Source organism: Halichoeres trimaculatus, unplaced genomic scaffold, assembly GCF_033239565.1.
Source record: "Halichoeres trimaculatus isolate MK-OKI-2021-1 unplaced genomic scaffold, fHalTri1.1 fHalTri1_scaffold_11, whole genome shotgun sequence".
In the NCBI taxonomy this organism is placed as follows: Eukaryota; Metazoa; Chordata; class Actinopteri; order Labriformes; family Labridae; genus Halichoeres; species Halichoeres trimaculatus.
In genome coordinates this window covers 17,864,753-17,890,914 of record NW_027437189.1, presented here as the reverse complement: position 1 = coordinate 17,890,914, position 26,162 = coordinate 17,864,753, and the positions used below count along the sequence as shown (strand labels likewise).

The 26,162-nt window shown below is 38.6% G+C and overlaps 3 protein-coding genes across 11 annotated transcripts in view; 2 read left to right on the top strand and 1 right to left on the bottom strand.

Annotated features, from left to right (window-relative positions):
- The first annotated feature begins 202 nt into the window (after positions 1-202).
- On the top strand, positions 203-7,714 carry errfi1b (ERBB receptor feedback inhibitor 1b). 2 transcript variants are annotated; one of them, XM_074681207.1, is made up of 4 exons: positions 203-369; positions 4,308-4,461; positions 4,965-5,041; positions 5,985-7,714. In XM_074681207.1, exons 2-4 carry the CDS (start codon positions 4,415-4,417, stop codon positions 6,956-6,958), a joined length of 1,098 nt encoding a protein of 365 aa, XP_074537308.1. In that variant the 5' UTR covers positions 203-369; positions 4,308-4,414; the 3' UTR covers positions 6,959-7,714. The 2 variants fall into 2 exon arrangements, with proteins under 2 accessions (XP_074537308.1, XP_074537309.1); XM_074681208.1 differs by lacking the exon at positions 203-369 and adding an exon at positions 2,777-2,955.
- Positions 7,715-8,224: 510 nt separating this feature from the next.
- On the bottom strand, positions 8,225-18,324 carry emc1 (ER membrane protein complex subunit 1). Its single transcript, XM_074681206.1, has 22 exons — positions 18,166-18,324; positions 17,741-17,868; positions 17,580-17,645; positions 17,402-17,495; positions 17,189-17,317; positions 16,363-16,489; positions 16,082-16,231; positions 15,838-16,005; positions 14,739-14,810; positions 14,476-14,574; positions 14,219-14,315; positions 13,790-13,906; positions 12,825-13,024; positions 12,535-12,684; positions 12,203-12,364; positions 11,931-12,050; positions 11,380-11,517; positions 10,000-10,173; positions 9,681-9,891; positions 9,459-9,543; positions 9,221-9,350; positions 8,225-9,110 (listed from the first exon to the last, which is right to left on the bottom strand). Exons 1-22 carry the CDS (start codon positions 18,255-18,257, stop codon positions 8,931-8,933), a joined length of 2,889 nt encoding a protein of 962 aa, XP_074537307.1. The 5' UTR covers positions 18,258-18,324; the 3' UTR covers positions 8,225-8,930.
- A 422-nt stretch (positions 18,325-18,746) lies between these two features.
- ubr4 (ubiquitin protein ligase E3 component n-recognin 4) overlaps positions 18,747-26,162 on the top strand; it is a 50,163-nt gene continuing 42,747 nt past the window's right edge. For all 8 annotated transcript variants that reach the window (XM_074681965.1, XM_074681962.1, XM_074681963.1 and 5 more), the window contains exons 1-14: positions 18,747-18,884; positions 21,425-21,522; positions 21,613-21,716; positions 21,870-21,999; positions 22,205-22,350; positions 22,517-22,616; positions 22,881-23,022; positions 23,171-23,295; positions 23,410-23,534; positions 23,700-23,759; positions 23,908-24,098; positions 24,343-24,442; positions 24,883-25,020; positions 25,990-26,107. In XM_074681965.1, coding sequence (XP_074538066.1) covers positions 18,760-18,884; positions 21,425-21,522; positions 21,613-21,716; positions 21,870-21,999; positions 22,205-22,350; positions 22,517-22,616; positions 22,881-23,022; positions 23,171-23,295; positions 23,410-23,534; positions 23,700-23,759; positions 23,908-24,098; positions 24,343-24,442; positions 24,883-25,020; positions 25,990-26,107 — 1,702 coding nt within the window. In that variant the 5' untranslated portion in view covers positions 18,747-18,759. The remainder of the gene's footprint in view (positions 18,885-21,424; positions 21,523-21,612; positions 21,717-21,869; positions 22,000-22,204; positions 22,351-22,516; positions 22,617-22,880; positions 23,023-23,170; positions 23,296-23,409; positions 23,535-23,699; positions 23,760-23,907; positions 24,099-24,342; positions 24,443-24,882; positions 25,021-25,989; positions 26,108-26,162) is intronic.

Below are 26,162 nucleotides of genomic sequence, written 5' to 3'. Positions count from 1 at the left end.
CTCAGTTTACCCCGCTCTCCCCTACTTCACAAATTTCCCATCAAAACTGTCTTATGAGCCAAGGGTCACGTTCCTGAATGAATTTAAACTATTTGAATATGCCGTTTTATTTTCCTCTGTTTGGAGGACTGGAATAGGGAGGAGCCACGGGCCGGGGCTGCTGGTTGCTGCACGCATTATAAGGAGATGTGAAAAACCGCGTCACTCTGACAAAATGAGTTTCACCTCCTCGTATTGTTGATAGGAGGGATGGTGCACATGGCTCAGTTTTGACTCGGGGACTGGCTTATTCAGTTGTAGCAAATAGGTTTCTTCAGTTTGTCGACCGACCCAACTCTGCGTAGTGGATATATAGACTTCATTTCCACGGTAAGACTACCACCCATTTAATAATATGGCGACAACTTTTTTTTTCTTTATGATTAAAACTAAGCTTTACAACTTTTTTAACCGAGTGGTCAGGAGCTGAGTCACAAACTATGCTGTAGACAGACGAACCTTCCTGTTTGATGTAATAAAGTTACTGAATTGAATTAATCACGAGGAACGCATGACATGAGAAAAGGTGAAGACGCGACGGTGTTTCTGAAGTTATTTAAAACAGAGTACCCTCAGTTGTTTCATTGGCTAAACTGAAATTTATGTGGTCAGATAGTTAGTTACAACTAATCTAACAAGGTTATTCTTATATAAACAGGCGTACAAATAGCTCCTCCAACCCCGATGTACGATTGAGTCCGCCGAATGAGGCGGGATGGGTGAGTCCTGGAAACCTCGGGCCAGTCACGCTAGTAAGCCGCTAGGGGGCACTAAAGAGCAAATCTGGAATAACTTTACTGGTTTTATTTAATTTATATTAAACAGGGCATGGTTTTATTGTATATTGCCGAGCCATAAAAAATAACCTTCAGTTAAACATCCAATTAATTAGCTTGTCTGTTTATTTATTTACACGTTTGTAATATATATTTACATTTACATTGTTATCATTGCTGTTGCCCAGAAAGTTGTGATGTTTTTTTTCGTCTTTAGAATGATTGGGATTTTTTATATATTAATTGTGGTTTAATTTTCAATGTGATATGTTTGAAAGAGATTGATCAACGAAGTTTTGAGGAGATGTACACTTTACCTTGATAAGGATTACACCACATTATCACAATCATCTTATGAGAAGAGATAGAAAATACATTATCTAACTGTATGAGCAACCCAGTATATTCAACTGTATTTAAATCCAACTTGGATTTAATCCCTATAAATAAAAAAAGAAATAAAGAAAACCTGCTTGATACTATTTCAACTATACCTGAATATGAAGATTTAAGTTTGTAAAGTTGACTAACAGTATGTTACTTTACATTGCCAAATTCACATTAAATTGATAAAAACCTTCAAGGAAGGTAAATAGTTCTTAAGTATTGTATTTAATTACGCCCAGTAAAATTGTCTCATAAATGTTATGCCCTCACCGTCTAGCTATTCATAGCTACTCAGATATACTTGCTAAGCTCCCACTAATTTAAAATTCATGTCAAATAAAACTGAATGACCATAGTAGAATAAATTACGGCATAAGTCATGAATGAAAGGCTAATGACTCACCCCCATCATCCCACAGTCTGGAAGACCCAAGCCTTAATTCAAAGATTCAGGTTCAAAGGTTTTTTTTTTCCCACTCATACACAGCACTTTTTGAAGAGACATGTTGGTTTGTCCTAAGCATTTGTTCGCAAGATACTGCGCTATATATAAAGGAACATGATACAACTTAGAATAAAATTCAGTGATGATACAGTTTTGTAAATTTATGATCAAAGAACCAAAAGTACATTTTAATTGTTTTGTGTAAAGACTTTATAAGCAGTGTAAAATCATCCTCGGAAAGTTCTGATAATTTGAGGAAGTTAAAAGGATTTATAAAATATATTTTGTTTTGGATCTTGAATGTAAATTTGTCAGCTGTGAAGCAAACTACAAGTTAATCCTCCTACATGTGCACAATACCTTCTTCACAACCTAATATGCTCCTGCAGAAAGCTGATCTTTTTGGAAGCAAAATTTCTGTGGTATGAAGTCTGTACATTTACACATTTAAATATTACCTTTGTGGACAATTAACTAGAATGATGTCAGATTTTATTGTATTTAAAAAAAAACAAAAAAAAAACATTGATCTGGCACGAGGGTACTACAGTTCAAAACTTGTGCTTTTCTTTTTGGATGTGTCACCTACTGAACTGTGTGTGTCACTTGGCAGATTAGAGAATGTTGAATTTAGATGATAATGTTAAGCAAATCCTTTATATTTGCTCTGCAATTAAACCATTTGTAAATGTCCAGCCTGTGAATGGCCTTTTGCCTGAAAAAAAAGGCGGCTGGAGCAGCCAAGGACAACTCATCAAGGCTCCTGCATGTGATAAACAAACTTTTTTTAAAATCCTGAGGCCTGTTCTTTTATCCGTGCCACCATGCACAGTACTCCTGCAGGGGATCTGGAGCACAGGCTCATACCTTGGCCATGTGTGCTCGTCTCCATGGCGTATGTTCAGTCTTAACCTCATGGGAGAGTTCACTTGTATTTTCAGGCTTGCTTCACTGCTCACCAAAGTGACACAAAGGCCCATTCATGCCTCAGAGTGGCTCCATTCATGGACGCTGAGTACTTGCCGGTAGGATTCATAATTGTTCAGCGTCTTCCATCTCCGGGGCTCACTGACGGAAATGACGCCACAGTCAGTTGTTTTAAGGATGACATAAATATTCAAATGGGCCCTCGGTCACTGTTTTGTTTGTAGTGGTTTATTTTGTTTTATTATGCATGCTTGGAATTGTGCACTTCCTACACAGACTGTGGTCATATCAGTGATAGAAAACAAAGCAACACTTTGAAGAATGAGATTAGTGTGATAGTAAAACTGAGACCTTGCTGTGCCCACTGGCTGAGGAGGAGGGGTGAGTAACTTATTTGTTGTTTGCAGAGTGATTTACATTTACAGACAGGGCAAATATGGTACCTCAGTTGTTTAGGAGGCTTGAAGTGATTGTTATCACTTCATATCATACCTGCTGCATGGCAGTTATAAAGTAAACTGCAGAATAGTTCATGAAAAAAATGGGCCAATCCCAGAGACCGGTGATTCAACAGAATCAGACAGACAGACTGGAGGATTTCAGTCTCGATTGAAAGATGTGGATAAAAAGGCTTTATTTGCACACGCTTACGTAATACTTAGAGTTGTGAAATGTTGGTTGGTCTGTCCTTGGGATATGCTACTAAAGAGTAATAGTGAGCTCATTCTGAAAGTAAAAAAGTACATTATAAGAGTCAGGTTGGTTTGAGATTTTAATTTTGATCTTGATGGAGAAAATTCAACTCTGATATTATCCATACACAACTTTTTTTTTTAGATTATTTGGATAAATGCTACAAGTATGCAGCAACAATTAGCTGTCATGTATGTGATTAAATATTAAAACACTGAGTGTCAATCAAGACAAGCGTCAGTTGGTCTCAGAGCAAACATGGAAATTCATTTATTACTGAAGAAAAGACTTTTTCTGATCCTACAAATTGTGAAGTTATACCTAGAAATTTTAAAATGATCTTGTAATTGGAATAACCTTTAGTGAAGTGTGTCTGGAGATGTGGTGCTCTGGTGTGCTGCTGATGTGTTTGAGTCTGAGCATCACAGGAATGCTTCACAATTAGCCCCTGTTGCAAGGGCGGAAACGTCAGGGTTCCACGGTCAAAGAGAGAAGAGTGAGCGCTGCTGCCCTCCCACATCTGACCCAGGGATTGTGTAATAGCCTGCGCATCAGACAAATGGCTCTAAGCTGGAACAACAAAGAGATACACATGGCAGCTGCAAGAAAGTGACTTAGCTTTTATTTGTCTATCTTTTCTCACATCTAAAGTGCAAAACTTTTTCAATGTAAGTCACAAAAAAAACATCAAGAAAAAAGCAACATAAAAAGATCACTCAAGTGCTACTGTTGTAAAGTGCTTTTTAATTACACAACTATGTTTACTCTCAGCGCAGAGTAAAATACTGGAAGATTTCATGCGTAACGCTGAGAATGCTCTTATGACATGCTGGGTGCAAAGAGTTCTTGCAGCTGGATGTGTTGGATAGAGTTTTGTTCCAGATGTACACAGTTTGTATTCCCTGTTTATGAGCATCTCACTTGTTACAAGGTGTGACTAGAACAAAACAAAGACACACCTGCAAGGGGAATGTCCAAGTGTTCTTGTTACGCGGTTAGAGATAGCCTTTAACTTTCAGTTTTCTGTTTTTCTTCAACAGATTGCCACTGAAATACGGCTGGGATGGGCTTGATGGAGCTTGATGGTGCTCTAGGCTTATACAACGTAGACCTTCATGTATTTTAAGAATACACTTTGTGATGCAGCATGGCCAGTGGTCAGGGTAACTACTGGAGACATCATGAGCTAAATAGGTAGGTACTCACCACTCGAAAGAAGAAAGATACAAAATGTAGGCAAGAATTGGTTACAAGTACATACTGGGACAGTACAAAAATTATGAATACAAGCTGCTAAAGTGGTGATTATTATTATTTTTGTTCTAGGAGTGAACCATTAAATATCTGTTTTTTTGATTGTATGACATCTTGAAAGTTAAGACAGAAAAATCCATGGCTTCATATGAAGACCAAAAAAACCCCCTACACAAATATACTACAATAGGTATAATCCAAGGCACATTTTCGTAAAACAGAATTGTTTATTTGTAAATAAAGACCAGCTACCTGGAGCAGTTGTTGTAATTGTAATGTTACATAATCCGACAAGATGTAGGAAAGCAGAGCATATGCTCTGCTGGAGCAAGACATGCTTGTTGTTTCATATATAATGACTCACTCATGAAAGGTTATGTGTAGAAATGATTTACACACATGTAAAGCTCCATATATGCTTCTTAACCTGTCCTGCTTTACAGAGCGTGCTTTGGCCTCAGTGCTGACATGGAACATAGCATGACTGAGCTTCAGCAGCAAACAGCCAAGGAGTTTAACCGTAAGTTTTTTGGGGATATTCCTTTTATACACATGCATGTCAGTGTTTATTTTATAGGAAAGACTGTTCATAAAAATTTAACCTAAATTACTTTGGCTATATATCCAGAATATTCTTATTTTTGAGCTCTATTAAACTCTGTGATATCGTCAAACCTGCTCAAACATGATGTCAGTTGTCAGTGAAATATAATTAGAATAGACAAAATAAATCACAGACACAATTGACGGCTACTCAAAATTTTTTGAAAAAAAAAAAAAAAAAAAGAGTTTGACATGAGCACCTAATATTTAAATTTAAGCAACCCTTAGTTTTCCCTAATAGGTTTATTTATGTATCCTGTCAGGGTAAATCTCTGTGTGCAGACAGGCCCTAGGTGAGTTTGCCATCTCTGCACTGAGCTGTGTAGCGGAGGAGAGAGCAGTGTGACGGAGGAGGGGAAGCTCTTGCTCCCTGGTCACCAGCTGTTCCTGAAGTCTGGGGCACGTTGGATGTTTCCACAGAGAAGGTTATGGGAAGCTCTGTTAAGATTATGTTCAGCCCCACAGATAATGACAATTCCTGTGTTAATCAGGGTGTTGTGGCTTATGTTTGACGAAGAGGGTGATAGGTTAAGCTGTTGTTTTCAACATGTTTTTCCTTGCGTTTCCTGTATGATAACCCTTTTGCAAAAGCAAAGCTTTTTTTCAAACGCTGTGCAGCCAACCCCCTTGGTATTTTTCCTCCTACACCCTAACAACATTGGAGTTAAGAGGTTTTTTTCTCATTGCTCAGTTTTTCATGTATCTTCCTCTGAGAACTGGTACTGCACTAAATGAAACTGTGATAGCAAAACCTTTCATAACGAAAAAAAACCTAGTAGCTTGGTGAGTGTTGGTAGTTGGTATGTGTTGGTATTTTGCTAATTGAGTTGTTTACAGCTGATTATTTTTTCATTTCCCAGGCAACCCCTCCATCTCTCAGCCTTGTTTCTACAGTGATACCTACTGCCAGAGGCCAGATAACACACTGCGTCCTCATGAAGGAGACCAAGTAGTCCCATCCTCCCAGAGACAGACAATGTTGGGGGGCTTTAAGAAAGAAGCCAAACCTCTGCCACCTTTGCCTGACCCTGAGGAGCTCATGTCTGATGAAGCAGCTGATAGTGAGGTGGAGTTTTTTACCAGTGACCGACGCCGTCTTCTGCCCAAAAGCTGCCCAAAGGCCATATGCAGGGGCATAAATAGAGACTGTGGTCAAGTAAATTATGCCTACCAAGAAAGCTTGATACGCTCTAATGACTCTAGGTTTGGCTCGGTGGCTTTCTCTTGGCCAGGAAGCGAGGATGGACCAACGGGAAGGGGAAGTGAGTTTGGAGCCAACGTTTGGTCCCTTGCCCTCCAAAGAGAGGACCAGTCAGAACAAAACCAACCATCTAGGCTCCGGTTTTCCTATTCAGGACCTGTTTCCCAAACTCTTTACAACAGCACCACAACTTGCCAAGCTGAAAAGCCACAAATCCCTCCCCGTATACCCATCCCGCCAAAACCTCCTGCTCGCTTAAAGACTCTTTGTGCCAACGAGGAAGACAAGCCTCCTAAAATCCCCCCAAGAGTCCCTTTAGTACCCCCTTGTCCACCACGCACACCCAGCCCCAAAAGCCTTCCCATTTATATCAATGGTGTGATGCCTGCCACACAAAGTTTTGCTGCTAATCCTAAATATGTGAGTAAGGCATTACAGAGACAGCAAAGTGAAAGAGCGCCCCCTGCAGCTCAGTTTTCACCCTGCATTGTTCCCATTTTGAAGGATGGCAGACAGGCCAGCAATACGCACTACATCCTCCTGCCCCCGGGCCGACAGGCTTACGCTGACAGACGAGAGAGAAACCTGAGTGAAGCATCCAGGACAGGACACAGTGTTTGCCAGGACAGGTAAAACCCCTCGAGAATTGGAACTTGAGTACTAAACTGTGACTGACAGTATAATTAACCACATGATACTCTAGTGTACCAAGAGTGTTTAAACATCCACATTCTACATTTGTGTGTCCACCGTCTTAAAGATTATATTTTCAATTTAATTACTTATGTCATGCAATAATTTAAGATTTTCTGTGCTTTACTGAACATTTTATTGGTCAGTATTTAATTTTTATTACTTTTGGATACTTGCTCTATTTGAACCTAAAAAACCATCACATTTCTCTTGCAGTGTTGCTATTAGTACCATGTATCTTTAGTTTTGGTTTACAGGGATACAACAGATTTCTTACAGGGAAAATGTTTTATTGTTAAATGTTTTTTATTTTGATCATCATGTACACATTGATTTTAAGTTTTCTTGTCTAATTCCATGTTTTTACCAGAAAGAAAATGATCACTGTATGTGCAAGCTGGGCTTGTATCAAACTACTCATGTGTTTTATTTTATTAAAAAATGCTGCTTGTAGGCATGTGTACTGAAAAGATGAATTCAATATTTTGTGAACTCATACTTTTTTAAAGAAATTTAATGATGAGCAATGTGGCGCATGTAAGAATGACCTTACATAATAACAATTGCTTTGAACAACCATGAAACTTTAATTTTAGTGGCTGTCGATGCTTTCAACTGTCTGAAAAATATTTATATTTAGAAGAACTTGAGCTACAAAACCTACAAACACTTAATGTTTTGAGTAGAGACTTTAAATCTCACATAGATTATTTGTTCAGAGAAAAACAGTAAGAGCAGATTAGCATACCGAGTCAAACCTTAGAATAGGACTGAAATGTGCCGTTAACTGGAAACTGACTGTTAAAGAGATTCTTTGTTTAGAGTGCTGATCAGTTTGAAACCCATTATAATGATGAATCAAGTATTAAAAATTTTAGGAGCTCAAGTAATGCATGAAGGGTCAAAAACATAAAGACTGAGGACTGAATTATTTCTGTTTGAGCATGTTTACAACCACTGTTACGTCTACAAGTTGAAGGTCCTGTATCAAACTTCAGTGTTTTTTAATTTCAAAATGTTGTTGGAGTCTGTTGGAATCTTTTTAAATTTGGATTTTTAATATATTTATAGATGAATAAATACAATAACTTATTTATTCAATGCTTGGCTGGACTTCCTTTTTTTCAGAATTATATGTGCCACTCAAATTTTGAAAAGAAACATTTTTTTGAATGATTGTGGGAAACAGAACATATGAAAACTTGATTTCTGAGACACATTTTAATAGAGCAGAAACAGCAGCTGATGACTGTAAAATGCTAACAAGCCTATGAGCTGCTGATTGGATGTCATTAAAAACAAAGACTTCATCAAGCCTATCAGTTGATGACAATAAGAGTGACTTCAGGGATAGTTATTTGAAAAGCACAAAAAACTTCTGTACATGCCACATCATCTCCCCAAACATCACATTCACGGTTTATCTGCCATTCGAGTAAATGGCATCTCACACCATTCAACTCTGACAGTGTTTATGCTCACACATTTGCACATCCATTCTTTACTCTGGGCTTGGAATTCATCATTACTATTGATTAGGACAATCTATTGACAAATGTATTCATAAAAGGAATATTCAAATTTAATGAATCTCAGCTAGTGTAATTGCATGTTAATCAACAAAGGGTTACCATCTCAATCAAACAACATGACACAATAAACTTGTTTTATGGCAAAAATTATTTTTTGTGCTTGCAAAATAAGTTAAAAAATAAACATGAGAAACATGTAAAACCTTAATTTCTTTTCTCCCCAACCCTGCCATTCCCTCTCCCCTTGCAGTTCCTTGTGGGCTTTACTGAACTTTGACCTGAGCTTTCCTGCAGGCATGGCCCATGCCATCTCATCTCCTTGGGCCGAGGTCCTGAATGCACCCCTTACAGTTGCCAGAGATGGGATTTTGTTGATCACTTTATCGCCAGGCTCGGTTGAGCAGTTTAACTTCTGCCAGGCGTTTGCTGATCATGGTGGCAAAGAAAAGGGCGAGGAGAACACTACTGATCAGCATGTAGTCGTAGTCATCTTTCAGAACGTCAAACTGTTTTGAGGGGTAGACGCGTGTCTGGTAGATGTCAAGACCATATGCCACCACCTGCAAGAAAAAGACATAAACTTTGTCCAGGATCCATTTGTTTCCACTGAAGGTTAACTGTACAGAGGTAGTTATCAAATAATATTACACTTTTGTGATGGCAAACTCACCAGGCAGGTAGACTCTAGCCCAGAGGGGGCAGTATAAATTCCTCGCACTCTTGACACAGTTTGATTGTAGTTGATGAACCACTCTGTACGGATCAGCAGCTCTGGTGCGTATGGTATCAGGTTCTCTTCACTGGTGATCAAAAAGGCAAAGGAGCAATAATAATAATAATAATAATAAAAAAGCTTAAGACAGTGTACTTTTAAAAAATGTAATCCCACGCTAAGCAGTAGGACTTACCGGCTTTGCTCAGACACGATTTCTGGCCTCCGAGGGTCAAGGAACATTTTAGGCAAAGACAAAATTCCTCCAGAAGGTAAACCAACTGTGATAAAGGAAAACAAAGGATATATATTTAGAAAAAGGGTAAACAATGTTAAAAGTCCTTCATTTGATACATAAAAGGCAGAACTGAGAAACAGTAATTGTGCGCAGTCTACAAGGCTAAACTTCAACACTTACTGAGCAGATGGCGGCTGGTGATGCCTTTCTCAGTCAGAGTTGCCTCCATAGTAGAAATGGAGGAAGGAAAAATGTATGATTGCTGGAGAACCTGAGGAGCATGAGGCCGATCAAGTGAGCTGAAAACGGTGCTGTTGTAAAGCTCCATCCCTTCATACAGCTCAATGACAGAGAACTCGTTCCTGCGAGACTTGGTGCTCCAGTATTCATACTGCAGAGACAAACAGAAGCAGGGTTAGAATCAGAGGTGAGATCCCCCAAGCCCAAAGACACAACTGATATTTTTACATCTCATGAGACAAATGCTATCAGTTCTTACCACGACCCAGTTTTCTGAGTGCACAACATGAACAGGTCCTTTGGTCCTCCGCTGAACGGCCTCGTGGATGATACGACCTGTCACACCATCAATCAGGAGGATCCCCACAAAACTTCGCTCCTGATGCGTGTCTGTGCTCTCAGTCACCACAGCCAGAAGATTGGGGTTCAGATACTGTGGAAAATGGAAAAAAACAGAGTTACCAAAAAAAAACCCACACTGTGTTTTTTAACAGGAAACATTGTAGGGAACTCGGACATTATTTTCCCAAAAGACCCTACATACACATGTAGACACAATTCATTTTTTAAACTTTGACCAATAAGCCACAGTTAGGGACACTGCCCATGTATCTTTTAGTAACATGGGTCTTTTATGATGTTCAATAAAACTAATACAGGCAAAAGAGCAGAAAAGACTGAAAAGGATTACATATCATGAGTCCACTTTTAGGAATGTGCTCATCCCTATTTACCCCAATTAACCCCAAAGTATTATGTTAATATGTTAATATAATATAATATAATATAATATAATATAATATAATATAATATAATATAATATAATATAATATAATATAATATAATATAATATAATATAATATAATATAATAATATAATATAATATAATACAGGAGAGGAGGGTAACCAAGTGACAAAATTACTAACCAAAATATGAAGAGAATTTAAGAGGAAGGCAGTTATTTAGCATTATTACATATAATCTCTGTAAACCACATTGATTAAGAGTTTAGTCAAGACTGGGAGTCTGTTTCAGAGGCAGGTTGAAAATCCAATGTTAATGACCCTGATATGAGGGGAAACTCAGCGTTTCCTGCATAAGAGAGGTAAGTTACTCAAACCTGGGGAAGAGGGGTAACTAGTCCATTCCAACACAGAATACCTGAGGCTCTATGGAAACAGAGTCTGGGAACCTAAATGCTTTTGGGAGCAGGTTATTTAAACTGAACTTCTGCATTCATTCAAGCCCCAATGCCACAATGAATGACACTAATGATAGTCTCATTCACTAGGATACGACAAGAGACCCCTCTCAGATACAATACTATCAGAGTAGAAAAAGATTAAGCCCATGGATCAAAACCATAAGGATATGGAGGAATTACAGGATAGAGGGTTAAGTCCAATAAAAAGACCTTCCAGAGTCCATGGTGGGTAAGAGGAACCAGGAAAACAGCAACATGAGCCGTAATAATTTCTGGTGAGATGACTTTTTCATTTACATCAGAGTGCGACTAGTGACTGTGTTTCTGACCAAAGTGGAAACGTTTTTTCTGCATTGTGTACTGACCAAACCCTGCAACATTAAGAGTATTTATAGTTCACCGTATCTGCAAGGACAAAGAGAAAGTTAACAAACCTTATAGAGGACACTACGGTCACCCATTACTCTGCCCTGGGAGTGCACATGCTCATTTGGCCTTTTCCCGTTGACAGAGACGATCCTTTGGACCTCGGGTGGGACAACAACCTCCCAGATCAGCTCAGTTGACAGGTCCTGAGACATCAAAGCATCCAAATTAATTATTCCAGTCTTACAATATTTAACAGTGGCTTGCTGGATGAAGAGATTTCTGGTGATAATGCACATTCTCAAAATATTTGTGGAAGATCTCTGCACCCTCATCTGTTCTTATACTGAACATATCACATTCCTTTAATTCCTGCATACTACACAGAAACTTAAACTCAAAGTCCAGTTTATTAAGGATGATGCAAAACACTTTTTTGGCCAATTCTGCATTTGATACATAACATTCATTATTATTATTTTTAAACATCATACAGTTGCAACAATTCTGATCATCTTTGCCAACCGAAAATGAAAGACTGAAACTTTAGAGATCTGAAACTTTTAATCCCAATGTGCAAAGAATCTTGTAGTAGTTCCATAGATGAGCTTTAACTTACTGTTCGAAGCCTGTAGCCAGAAAGTCTTCCCTGACTGGAGTCAACAAGATAAAAGAATATGGATGATGCCATCTCCTGGAGCTGCTGTAGTACATTCTTTGTAGAGGGGAAGGCAGAAACCTGTTCAGGAAAAGAGTTTGTTTTTTTTAAAGCAAATATTCTCTGATAACCAATAAAACTACAATAGACATTTGTTTTATAATGTACTGGTGTATGTGGACAGAGACTTAAAGGAAGTAGCTGGATGAGCAGGTTTATAGTGTGCCACAGACCTTATACTGGTCGTCAACGAGCAGCAAGACTTTGGCATAATCCTGATCCATGAGAGGGAGCATCAATGACTGGAGTATCGGCTGTGGCAGAGCAGGTGGGGTGACGTGACTTTTCTTTCCAAAGATGGGATTGAAAACATGGAGTGTAGCCAGACCTGTGTCCTGAACAAAGAGGAAAAATACAGTTTAATCGCCACTGCCCCTGCAGTTGGATACGTTTCCTCTCAAGAAAAGAGTAGTCAGCTTTAGCCTTCCTGTCTATGAGGCAAATGAGTTAACAAAACCAACTACCACTGTGTAGCGCTTAAACCAGAGCCCTAGTTATTAGATACCTTGTCTTTGATGAGCAGTGTGCACTGCGGTGGATGAGGGAAGTGTGCAGTAGTCCGTTGCACCATCAGTTTAAAGGCTGCGTTGGAGGGAATGTTGTCCAGGTAGTGCCGCCATAGAATACTGCCAGTTTTGCTGTCAATCCCAAAGAGCTTAACAGAAAAAAATGCCATTTTTTCTTTAAACCTGATCCAAAATTCATATAACCAGAAACTAGTTTAATCACAAAAATGTAAAGCACAACTCATCCATCTGGTATTATTACCTAACTAATATAAATAAGACAGAGTACCTTCCCAGATGCAGTGACCATGACCATCATTTTCTGCAAGTTGAACTCATCTCTGGAGAGATTTTCGATGGTTACTTCATTTTTAACTTGACTGCGAGGCTTCCGTGCATCATAGAAAAGCTTCCAGAGGTGGGAAATCCAGGCCTGGAGCAAAATGAGCTGAGAGGAGAGCCTCTTCAGCACCATGGACATCAGGCCATCTAGAAAATTCGGACAATCAGACACAAGTTATTGACTTTCAGTGAATTAGGTTCACACTTCAGAGTCTAGCCATGGTGGAGGGGAGACCAAAAGAAAGGTCCAGGGGACATGGCAGGGGGTATTTTGTCAGATATAGTCAGATCATCAAGTTTTATCAGTGAAGAGCAGTATTATTACCTTGAATGGCTGAATCCAAACGCAGCAATAAAACAGCAAAAAGACAAAAGCAGGTGAAGCACATAGCAAACACATCAAAGCAGCAGTTCAGAAAACATTGTGCAACCTTTATAATAAAAACTAAAGCGAAAAATTCACTTAGGGTCTACAACTGTAGAAAAAGAAAAGCGACAATTCTCTGACATTCATTTATGGTTGTGTAGAGGTTGGGCAGTTTAAAATTACAACTGACTAATGCTTCTGTATGCTCCTTCAAAGATCTGAAAGCCTTTATGCCTTCCGCTTTGAAGAAAACATTTGACTACTCGTGTCAGGACTGAAATGGTGAAAAAACCCTTGCAAAAGAGATCTAGATCTAAATGGGTTTATCTGGTTAAATAAAGGTTAAATAAAACAAATGAAAAAATGATCAAACAACTGGAATACCTATGAGATTAGGGGTTTGGACAGCTGCTTTAAGCTTATTTGATAAGTATAAAAAAAGAAAATCAGAGAACCATTAATATGAAGTAAAAATGAAAATGAGCACTGTATATTATTCTTTAACAAGGAATGAGAAAACAAGTAGATTCAGGTGTGGCATTTACCAGCCTTCTTGCCAAACTCTCCCTCCAGCTCCGCCTGCGTCCCAGTGAGAGGCAGATCCACCATTTCCATTGTCACCACATCAGACAGGGCTTCCTCTCTTGTCCACATTACACGCCCTGAACAACAAGACCAATTATTGCTCTGTTTTTACCCATGACAATATGCACTCTCCATGAATCACAGCATCAAACTTATTTCTTCTCTTATGCTTGAGGAAGTGACATTATGCATAAAACACAGAATGTTTCTTATAGTGGTTAGGTGCTGGTAGTGGGTAGGATGATTAAAAAATGAAATGTCTCCATTGGGGTCAATCAAATTATTGGACTATCTACTTTTAAAACTGACATTAACTTTGTTACAACATTACATTTCTTGACTTTAAGAAAAGCATGTCCTCCTTAATAAATACTCAGTGTTGAAGGCACCTGGCTGCTGTATAAAAGTCAGGGTGTGGTCTTCTGTCTGCACCATGACCCTGTAGCCAACAGAGTCATCTTTCTTGAGGAAGGCCTGTACATACAGCTGAGAGACAGAACGAACCAGAAATTAACAATTCGTGTTTGAAAATCTAGAGCTTTATGCTTAATGTGCACAAATCATCTTGCTGACCAGCTCTAAGAGTAATAGCTCTTGACTTAATTTGCTAGAGATCAGAAATGTTGTACAACAAATGAAGACCTACCTTCTCTGGTTTCCCGCCGTTAGGATCCATATTAAAAATGAGTGTTGTGTCGAGAAGTCTGCGTCCAGTTTCTGCACTAAACAAATTAAGACTGCAAGCCTACAGGGGAAAACCAATGTTTACATGTTTTAATCCACACATTAGGCCAACCAAAAGTTGAATGAGAATTAAAAAAAGTGATATTTACCAATATTTTCAAGAGAGACAATAATGGCAAACAACATACTTTTCAGATCTGAAAGTGAAAAACTATTCCAACTCACAGTTTTATTTTTGGGCGACATTACAGCAGCAACAGTCTTCTCTCCAGTAGTAGCAAAGGCAACAAGCGTGGCCTATTAATTGAGAAAAATATGTTGATGATTTCATCAGACTGTACACAATAAATGCAATACCTATATCTCAATATCCAACAGTGAAAATGTAAACACTTTTCAAACAAGGTCTTTGTGACTCTGGTCTGATTTTCTTGCTGTTTGATATCTTTAGATTCTTTACACATTTGGACTTTTTAGTGGATCTGTTTAAGGGATACGGCAAGAGAAGAGAAGAGGGCACAGATGGTGGAAGTGAAAAGTTGAAATAAAGCCCAGCCAGTTGTTTTGAGTTTGACTATGGCGTCTGTACACTGAGCTTGTGATTTAACTTCTGAGCTATACTGTTGTCCCAAATTTCAATTTTTAAGACATGCTTCATTAGGGCTGAACCATTTATCTATTTTAAACCAACACTGCAATGTAATACATTGCAATTTTCAAATCGCAAAGGCTGTAACTAGGAAAAAAAAAGGTTCATGTGCACAGACCTGGAGGAAATATAGTAACTTGTACTTGTTCTCCCTTAAAACCAGCAAAAGTCAAAATGCTGTTTTTTTTTTCAGGCAAAAGAAACCCCAACCCTGTGGGCTACAAAGATCCATCCAGTGGATTGTAGAGCACTACCCCTTTGTCACTTTTTTCTGTATGGTTTGTTTCTCTTACTGACAACTGGAGGTCAGTAAAATTTCACAGTGTTTCTTTTTCTTTTTCATTTAAGAAATGCAAAAAAGACTTGTTTAAATGCTAACAGTATCTTTTGTTGGTTAGTCATACTATAAGATGACTTAAAACTTGTGTTAAGTGAACAATGCAGAAGGACCCCCCCCCCCCCCCAAAAAAAAAAAAAAAAATATTTATATATATATATATATATATAATTATTATTATAATAATAAAAAAATAATAAAAATATATTTTTTTAAAAATTGTATGCTAAATCGCAATCGCAATATTGGTCTAAAAATATTGCAATTAGATTATTTTCCAAAATCGTTCAGCCCTATGCTTCATAGACAAGTATACCATGGTGGAAACAGTGACTTACAGGCTTAAAATCCCTCAGTGTGACTAGCTGACCATTGTTGAGCTGGAGAAGCACGTGGTGTTCAGGTGCAACCTGGAGAAAGAACTCTGACAGTGGCTGGCGGGCTGGGTTTGGCTGGGTGGACACCAGTACAGGATGGAAACCTGGAGCAACTTCAAGTCCCAGTGACTAGAAAAAGATGATTACACACAGTTAAACAATGATACAAAGCATTTTCACCAAGAAAAAAAGGTAATGTTTTCACCTGCAAGGGGATCTGGGTCATTTGTGACTGCTCATGCAAGTCAAGCATGTACAGGGACAGAGTTGGTGAGTCCACACACACCAACATTCCCCGGCCAATCACTACACAGTTTGCTTGTATGTTGGACAGCCACGGAGCTTCAACTGAGACCTTGACACAGCACATAGAAAGAGAATTGTAGAATTAAATCAATACACGTAAGAAAATAAAATGTTGTGAAAATAACTGTATTCTTTATACACAAAAAAAACTTCTCTCCTGAAACAATAAATCAGGACTACCTGCTTGATTATCTCCCCATCCTCCAAACTGTATGTAACAATTTGCATGTGGGAATGAGGGCCTAATCCAAGAGCATACACTTCACCATTTCCACCAGAGTACACAGCCTGGTAATCCACAGTTTCACTAAAGGAGGAAAAAGACAATTATATAATTCACTGTATGTTAACATACTAAATATCACACATAATTTATGGTCTTATGCTCAGGACACATCTTATTTTTCTTCACTTGACTTTTGACTTCACTTTTCTATTTTCTGTGGACACCCAACTGACTCCTGTTGTTTAATAGTTCCAAGGCTCAGAAATCATTTTCCCTATGTATTTAACACCAATAAATATGACAGCTAACATAATGTCATATAAAGGTAAGCATCCATTCATCTCTGAATCCCCTCCACCCCCCTTACCTTCATCAACATTCATCTGGTATTGCTTACATTAAGGTTTTTTGTCTTACAATTTGTGCTTGGTAACTGCTCATAGTGGATTTATGTCAAGTCCCTTTAAACTACACTTAAAAGAGTACAGCCTAGATCTTCCATTTTTATAAAGCAGTTATGGATCATTTGTATTGGGACTTGTGACTGATTAATAGAGTAACGGAGAAAACTTTCGATCATTTGCTTTCACTACTTGTTAGGAGCCCAAATGATACAAATCATTAAACAAAGGAAAAGTATTCTGACAAGACTCCAAACCTGTCTAGAGTGAATCCTAAATCACTTGGGGAAATATTCAGTCAATTAAGTAACTATTCCACTGTAAGTACTATGAACAACTGTGATTTCACTTTTTCATAATCCAAAGAAAAGAAACTTGCCTTTCTGGGAGATTCTCTATCCATTTCAGATGACCATTAGAAAGATAATGAAGTGAGATGACCATTTTCTTCAGAACAGCCACATGTTTTGTTGTGTCTTGCTGTCCCACTAAACATGCTGACTGAAAACTAAAATGCAAAAGAGCTGTTTACATCAGATCATTTTGAATGGTTATTATAGACAGAAGAACTTCCAGTCACAGATATATTTACCTGCCAAAGTCGAGCACTATCTCCCAGTTCAAACCACCAACACCTATGTCCCAGGAGCGCAGTAAGCGGCCATTTCCAACCACCAGCACCGCATCTGGTGCACAAAGAGAGCTAAATGAGTTTGCTTTCAAATGGAATCTAAAGCTTTCAGTCTAGTTTGACAAAACATCTAAGTTACCTTGACCATGATGCAGGAGAGCGTCAATGTTTCCTTCTGGTCCAGTCTTATCAACGTGTCTCCAAACTGCGGCAGACAATAAAAAATTACAGGAGAAAGGGCAAAGAATTCACAGTAACAATGGATCACTGCTAGAATGTCCTGATTCGTCAATTACTCACAGAGATCTCCGGTCCTTGTATTGAGTGCAGCAAAAACATTGTTCTCCGTTGCCACAAGTACCTTTTTGGAAGACTGCGCCTGGCTGTCGAAATGAGAAAATCGTACCTTGCCAACGAATTGCTGTCGCCTATGAATGACATGACAGAGAACACAATCAAAAGACAGGTATCATTGACAAAAACAAAAATAATAATAATAACTACGCATCAAACGCTTGTATCTCATGGATCGGTAGTCCCTCTATGATAAAGGTGATTGCAATGATGTTATAACCCTGTAAAAAAAACCTGTTCTTTCATACACACACATACACACAGGCACCGGGTCGCAGCTAGTGGCTGTGACAGGTGTTAGCATTAGCAACTCCACTTAAAAATATGCCTTTGTGCTGCACACTCATTTGATCAATTACAAAAGACCTTACCAATCAAACTTCCCGACTTGGTCCTCAAACACTGCATTGACAGTGAGATATAAAGTAGTTATTTTTAGGCAAAACAAAATTAGCTTTGCCATTGTCGCAGCGGATACGGCTTGCTCTTCAGGGGAGGAAGGAAGTCGGAAGTCGACCAGCTACCCTTTAGTCCTGAAATCGAAAGCGTCTGCCCTCTATGGGCTGCATTGACGAATAGCTACTCGAAGTATGAGGTAAAATGTGCTGAATTAAATTACAATACATTAGAAAGGAGCAGTGACATATGTGATACGTGTATGTGATTTGCCTCTTACGAGCCAGTCAGTTTTTCTGTGGCAGATTTGACCTCAGTGTATGTGAACATATACATCAAATTAGATTAAAAACTTGGGAATGTGACTTACCTTTTTGATATCTATTTGTGAAATGCATAATGGAAAGATGTTCCCTTTTATTTTCAAAAAAAGTAGACTTCAGTTAACTATGACATTAAACTATTAAACCTGTATCTTAGAGGCAAACTGTTGTCGGGATGACAGCGCCCCCTGTGAGTGAAGTTAATTGTTGTCGTCCCTCAGTAGGTAGTTTTTAAGGGATTTCAAGATGGCGTCGAGCGGAGGAGATGGGGAGCACGAATGGACAGCGGCGGTTCGACCGCTTCTATCAGCTTCGTACACCGCTTTTGAAACGAAAGAGCTACCTCAGCTTATTGGGTCTATAATCAACAGGTAACCGGCCACTTGTCAATTAATTGCGTGTCTCTTTCAACTCAAATGGGGTCTGTGTTCACCAAGAAGTGAGCTGAAAAGCTAACATGCTAACTTAGCTTGGTTCGTCAGATTCGATGGGAAATGCTACCTGCTTAGCTAACGTTAGCGGCTAGCGAGCTATTTGAGCTTAACTTGCTCTGGCATGGAGTCAGTTGCTGACGCTAGTTGATATGCTAACTGTTAGCTAACTAAGTCATAATGTGGTGACGCTTGTCATTGCTCGTAACTCATAAACTAATTGTAACAATGTACAATGTTAGGCCATGGACGGCGATCCTCCGTATGTTTAATGGCTAATCAGGACTGTGTTGACAGCATAGTGTAGCGTTTCGAAAATTTGCTTCATCATTAGCTAGCTAACACAAACATTAGCTAGCTAACGAAGGAATGGGCCTTCAAAACAGTCGGGGAAATGCCACTGAAATGGCTCAGCTACAATATTTTTGGATTACGTCAGCGTGAAGTTGTCAAATTATTTCAGGGTTATATGCTGAACTTGCTGTGTCTGACCGAGTTCGGTTGTGACAACAAACCATTTAGATATGAACTGACGGTTAAGGTAGCCAGTTAAACGTTTGGTGTTGTATGTCCGTGGTAGGGCACAAAGTAGGCGGGGACCTTGTACTCTCAAGTCATATTTGATGAGGTTGTGTTTCTTTGCAACATTGTTTTTGTAACACTGTTAACTTGTCATGTTTTTGCCCTGTAAATAGGCGGAACTAAAAACATATTTGCATCTCGCACTATTTGCTCATCGCTAGAAAGCTGGGATCGAACTGCCTTCCTCGGGGCTAAACTACCTTTCTTTGTAGATCAGCTTAGTTGTTTTGTCTTTCATTTTCATGTCAATAAATACGCTCCTCTCTCTGTAACGCATTAGCGAATACATTCCACGAAGCGATTGTCAAATCAGTAGTTGACGGCAGTCAAGTTGTCACTTGATACACCTTTTTTGTGGTGATATCAGATGATGCCTCTGGGCACTTTAAAAGCGATCTCTGTGCGAAATTCGACAGCTCATTTTCTGAAGAAACATTTAAGAACGGCACACATGAGTAACCCTGTTGCCAGGTTTCGTTTTGAAATGAAACGAAAGCTTGCTTATTGATTTGTCATGTCTACGTAGTCTGCACCTGTCTTGCAGGTTCAATATCCTGAACTCTAGTTTTAACATTACAGTCAAGAGTTAGAGCTTCAAGAGCAAGCGTGTCAGCATAAACAAGGATAATTCAGTTGTCGGCATTTGGGTATAATTATGAAAAGAACAAAATGCAGTGCACAAATCTTTGTTCAATTAAGAGTTATTATATGTTAGAGGTAATAAATATAGAGTCTTAAAGTAATACATAAATGTCTTTAAAATACTGAGCATCTCCAGCGGCACATCTCTCAGATTGCCTACAAACTGAACCGTAAAATCTGGGAGATGAAACAAACATTTAGGATTTTCTGCCATGTCTACAATTAAAAATCTGCAAACAATATTAGTTTTTTTATTTTAACTTTATGAGAAGTTTTCATAGTGGAGGGGATGTAAAATTCTATGTTTTTACTGGAATTTTTGAAATGTAAGAATTAAATTTTAATCTGAAACCAGTATGGTGAGTGCAAGATGTATTGAAGAACCCTTTGTTTTATTAACCTGGGTAATAATAAGCACTTTAATCTCTTTCAGAAAATATAAGCAAATGACCAATTCAGCAGTTCACTTTAGGAGCTTTTTTTTAGAAGGAGAAGGAGGAGTGCATATCATGGTTTTTATGTTTTGGGGTGGCTGTGGCCCTGTGGTAGTCTGTTGTCTCTCAATGGGAAGTTTGAGGTTTTGATCCCAGGTCCCACTGGGACACATTTCACCCTTAATTGCACATAGGTGTGTGAAAGGGGTTTGTCAGTACTGATGCTGCTTTACATAGCCTCTGCTCTCATTGTATGAAAGTGATCTGAAAAGGTGAATGTGACTAACGTTGTAAAGCATGTTGTAGTGGTTTGGTAAAAAGGACCTAACACTCCTCAAAGTAACAGTGAGTTTCCCATCAAGCGCTTCTTTCCCACTGTCTGGAGGTATCTTGTACTATTAATATTAAGCGGTTAAAGGTGTTTGTAGACTGCTGAGGTCTATCAGCGAAGGGGGGACGGTCAATTTCTTAGGGACCATCAAATTGCCAAAGAGCAGATCTGTCAGACATTCTTGGAAAGACTGCATAGATAAACTATTGTGTTTTAAGTAATGTGCTAGAATGCGCACAGTTAACTTCATTTTCATCCCGTTTGCTGAAAGGCTGTTATAGCCCCAAAATATCAGAATTGGTGAAAGATAGCACTTTTCCCCTGTGGATATAAGTTGTATGAAATTAATTTGCCTTAAGTGGATTTTATATTAAAAAAAGCATTCTGTATTTTATGTTTCTCGGTGTCTCAGCTCCAGGAGAAAGGCTGTAAAAATGTGCTGTCTATATTCATACTGTATTCATTGTGGTTATCTGATTGTCTTTTTGCAGTGAATCTGACATCCTTCACCATGACAAACAGTATGAGCCTTTCTACTCATCATTTGTGGCACTCTCTGCACACTACATCACCACTGTTTGTGGACAAAGTATGTATCTTTATTTTCCTAACTGTAATCAGTTCTTCATTTGAAAACTCTAATGTTACTGTAACTATGTTATTTATGTCCTTTCCATAGTACCAAGGAATCAGCTGCTGTCAGTTGCTGCAGCATGCAAGGTATTGATTGAATTCTCATTGCTGCGCTTGGAGAACCCAGATGAGGCATGTGCAGTGTCACAGGTAAGGGGGAAAATACGCATGAGCAATTTGAATGACCAGAGCATGCTTTCAGCTCTTGGTTTGTTCAGTAGATAGAAGAAGACTTTTCTGCCCCCAGAAATGTTGTGTGACAGAACACAAGCTAAAGCAGGACTATGTTTTGTTTACTTTCAGAAACACCTGATTCTTCTGATAAAAGGACTTTGCACTGGCTGCAGCAGACTAGATCGCACAGAAATCATTACTTTTACTGCTATGATGAAATCTGCCAAGTTGCCTCAAACCGTGAAGACCCTTTCAGATGGTAAGTGTCCCTTGGAGTACAAGCAAAAATTCAACAAATACTCAACTGATGATGGCAGAAACCCTCTACTTGTTGAATAATTCATTTGTGACTGTAAAAAAAATGATAACTAAAAACAGGGACTTTCAGTATTTCCAACAAGGCTGTTGAAAGAACCTCTGACTTCATTGCTTTAAAATATTTGTGTCCTTGTACATTTTTATAGTGGAAGATCAAAAAGAGTTGCCCAGTGCTGTGAACCCAGAGCTTCGACAAAAAGAAGTACAAATGAACTTCTTCAATCAACTGACTTCAGTTTTCAACCCCGACCTTACCACCATCTTAGCCTCCCCATCATCAGCTCACATGCAGGCAAGTCCTATGAACTAACAGGTCCTCAACTGCCTCATCCAGGGTTAACTGCAACAGTTGTCCTTGATGTTTTAATGAAAAACCTGTGATTAAATTTACTTAATACTTACTTTCTTGCCCATCATTACATTGCTAATTGAATGTTTTCATGTCCCCTTGACTATAGGCTGAAAGTGATTGTGAAGACCAAACCACAGATCAAGCCATTCAGGCCAAAATGAAAAATGCCTTTGTCTCTCAGAATGTGTCAAGCTTACAGGAACTTGGTATGTGGCTGTTTATACACTCTGAAATTTATGAAATCCACAATCAAACTGAACACATTAACAATTCAAGAATTTTATGCTGTAAAAGAGAACAGAGAAAAGAGTTTTTACTCCTGATATGTTTTCTTAAGGTGCAGTCATACATATTTACTCCTTTGACAAGAGTTCTAAAAACTCTTTTCAATTTTATTGAATGCAGCATCAGTTTTGAAATTTTAAACCTCAGTGTCAGTGATTTGAGTTCTTTCTTTCGTATAATTCTAGGTGGGTCTGAGAAATTGCTACGAGTGTGCCTCAACCTGCCCTACTTTCTACGCTACATCAACCGTTTCCAGGATGCTGTATCAGCGAACTCTTTCTTTATCATGCCTGCCACAGTGGCTGATGCCACTGCTGTCCGCAATGGGTATTCATTTTTCTTTTTGCTTATGTAATATGTTAAACGTTTACTCTTAAGGTGACATAAGTCTTTTTCAGTTTCTTAATGCATCTTCAGAATGACTGGTGGAACTATTTAAGCCTAAGCTTATGTAAGTCAATTTTTATACCCATAGATTCCATTCGCTGGTGATTGATGTGACCATGGCTTTGGACACACTTTCGCTTCCGGTGCTGGAGCCCCTGACACCAGGAAGGTTACTGGATATGACTGTGCTGGCTTTGAGTTGTCTTTATGCTGGTAGGTTACCAAAATTTTCATATATACAGCTGTGAAAGCTGTAGTAGAACTTTGAACATTGCTTGATTCTAGATGGGAAATGAAAAGTGACCCAAAGCATTTTGTTCCCTTTAGGTGTAAGTGTAGCCACCTGCATGGCCATTCTGCAGGTAGGTAGTGGCTTGCAACTTCGCTCTGCTTCCACTGGGACTAAAGAGGAAGACTATGAAAATGATGCAGCCACAATTGTTCAGAAATGTGTGAGTAGACCTCAATTAATTAAAGATCTTTTTGTTGAATAATATACTTTTATTTTGAGTGGGTGTTAGTTCTGATCTTCACTGATATCTTGTCTTTTTGTATACCATAACAAGAAACAATGTAATGGAAAAGATAACATGCAGTGTTTTTTTGTAAAACAACAGTTGGAGATCTATGAAATGATAGGCCAAGCCATCAGCAACTCACGCAGAGCTGGAGGAGAGGTGAGCATCATGTTTGAGTGCCTTTTTGATGTACTCATGTGCTTACCTAGACCAACTTGTGATTCTCATTGTTTCTTTAAAATGTTGAAAAATATGTGCTCTCCAAAGAAATCTGTTAAATCTTTTACTCACTGATTTTGTTGCACAGCATTATCAGAACTTCCAGCTGCTTGGGGCTTGGTGCCTTTTAAACAGCCTGTACCTGATTCTGAACCTGAGCCCAACGGCCCTGGCAGACAAAGGGAAAGAGAAAGATCCTCTGGCTGCTCTGCGTGTCCGGGATATTGCTGCTCGCACCAAGGATGGCGCAGGATCGCCTAAACTTGGTCCTGGCAAAGGGTATGAACCAATAAATAAGAGATAAGTTGAGAAATTTAGTGTAGACGCGCCTCTAAGTCAGTGTGTGAGTGTGGACGTTAAGATTCAGCCTATTTCTGGTGTACAATAAGTTTTACTGATCTTTTCAAGTAGTACAAGCAAACTTTTGTAATTGCTTATTTTTTATCATTATATCTTGTAAAGAAATCTGATAATTATTGTTTTACTGTTTGTCTTTTGTCCTTTTTATGTTTTTTTTCCAAAGACACCAAGGGTTTGGAGTTTTGTCTGTCATCCTGGCCAACCATGCCATCAAACTGTTGACTTCGCTCTTCCAGGATCTGCAAGTTGAGGCTCTGCATCGGGTACATGTAACCACAAACACTTTGTAGTTTTCCAAAGAATTTTTTCTTTTTTTTTTACGAATGACACTCTCTCACTCATGTTTTAGTCACACTGCCAACCTAGAAGCACATATATGCACAACATTCCTTTCATTTTGGTCCTTGATGCTCAACTAGACACACAGGATACCAAGGCAGAGCTACAAGAGCTTTCTGTAGTAGAGCACCATCTAGTGATTAGAGGTCTTGCTCCTTCCTTTGTGCTTTGTTTGCTATTAAAAAAGTATTGGTTATGGGAACATGACATCATGCCATACCAACATTTGGTGTTTAGTCATCTGTTTTCTTTTGCAAATTTTCATGTGAACATGCTACACATCAGTCATATTTGAACACTCACAAAATGATCTGTTTTTTAAAATCCTGCTCCTTTTTCTATTTTCTCGCATCTCTACCTGCAGGGTTGGGCGAGTGATGGTCCTCCAGCAGAGCTCAACATCATGGCACAGAGCACTTCCATCCAAAGAGTGCAAAGGCTCATTGACTCTGTGCCCCTGACAAATCTACTTTTCACCCTTCTCTCCACATCTTACAAAAAGGTGCAGTAATCTTATCACAAAAAATGTTCACTTGGCATTGTAATGTCATGTCATTATTTTCACACAGAAACAACAAAGAGTGTTAAATGCAGGGTTCCCGCGGATCCTTGAAAAGTCTTAAAAGGCATTGAATTCATTATTCTGAAAATAAGGCCTGAATTGGGATTAAAAAGTTTTAAATCCAAATTTCAAAAGTCTTAAAAATTTGAACACATTGGTAAGATATATGTTAGTTTGAAGTAAAAAAAAATATTAAGTTACATTTATCTATTTTTCTAAATAATTTCCTGATTTACTCTCATGGCAACATTGCATAATCACAATAGCGCAACTAACAAAATGTTGATGTGGAACTTTTAAAGCAGACGCGTATCTTGGTTCTACCTAGGGTGCCTGGAGAGAGAAAAATGAGGAAAAATTGGCAAAAAAAAATCCACAAGTGGCTTAGGAAAATTGATTATGGCAGCAAAATTTAGAATTAAATTTGAAACTAAATTTCAGAAACCATGTAAAAATTCCAAAAATGGTTGTGACAGTGGCCACAAAAGATGAATGGGGGCGAAATAGGCAAAAAGTTGTAAAAAATGGGGTTAAAAAAAGGTAAAAAGTGATGTTTTATGTAAAATTAACATTGGGTTAAAATTCCCTCTAACCCAGGTAACTTATGTGGTGTTTTTGTTTGTTTTAATTGTGGTTCGTTGTCGACTTGTTTTTAAATTTGATTTCCAAAGTCATTAAAAAAGTTAAAAAGTCTTAAATTTAACTTGCCTTGAGCTGTAGGAACCCTGTAAATGTTGCAAAAGGTAACATAAAAATGATGACTGATGCTGTTTTTTTGTACCCTGCTCTTATTTTTGAGTAGATTCAATGATTTATCTATGTTGATCTCTGTTGAGTAAAAACTATTGAAATGCAAAGGTTGAAATATGTGACCATCATAAAGGCTCTTTCTGCGTTTGCTTCCCCTAGGCTTGTGTTCTCCAGCGCCAGAGGAAAGGCTCAGTCAGCAGTGATGCCAGTGCCTCTACGGATTCAAACACCTATTATGAGGATGATTTCAGCAGTACTGAGGAAGACAGCAGTCAAGGTAATCTTGTGGAATTTAGCAGCCAAATCATCTCGATGGCCTTTTTTTAAAATCA

Coding starts and splice junctions, on each gene's coding strand:
- emc1 (XM_074681206.1), bottom strand. CDS start 18,257: ATGGCAAAGCTAATTTTGTTTTGCCTAAAAATAACTACTTTATATCTC. Junction 17,646..17,740: donor TACAAGGACCGGAGATCTCT/GTGAGTAATTGA, acceptor TGTCTGCCGCAG/TTTGGAGACACGTTGATAAG. Junction 13,907..14,218: donor GACTTTTATACAGCAGCCAG/GTGCCTTCAACA, acceptor CTTGTTGTTCAG/GGCGTGTAATGTGGACAAGA.
- errfi1b (XM_074681207.1), top strand. CDS start 4,415: ATGGCCAGTGGTCAGGGTAACTACTGGAGACATCATGAGCTAAATAG. Junction 4,462..4,964: donor AGACATCATGAGCTAAATAG/GTAGGTACTCAC, acceptor CCTGCTTTACAG/AGCGTGCTTTGGCCTCAGTG. Junction 5,042..5,984: donor AACAGCCAAGGAGTTTAACC/GTAAGTTTTTTG, acceptor TTCATTTCCCAG/GCAACCCCTCCATCTCTCAG.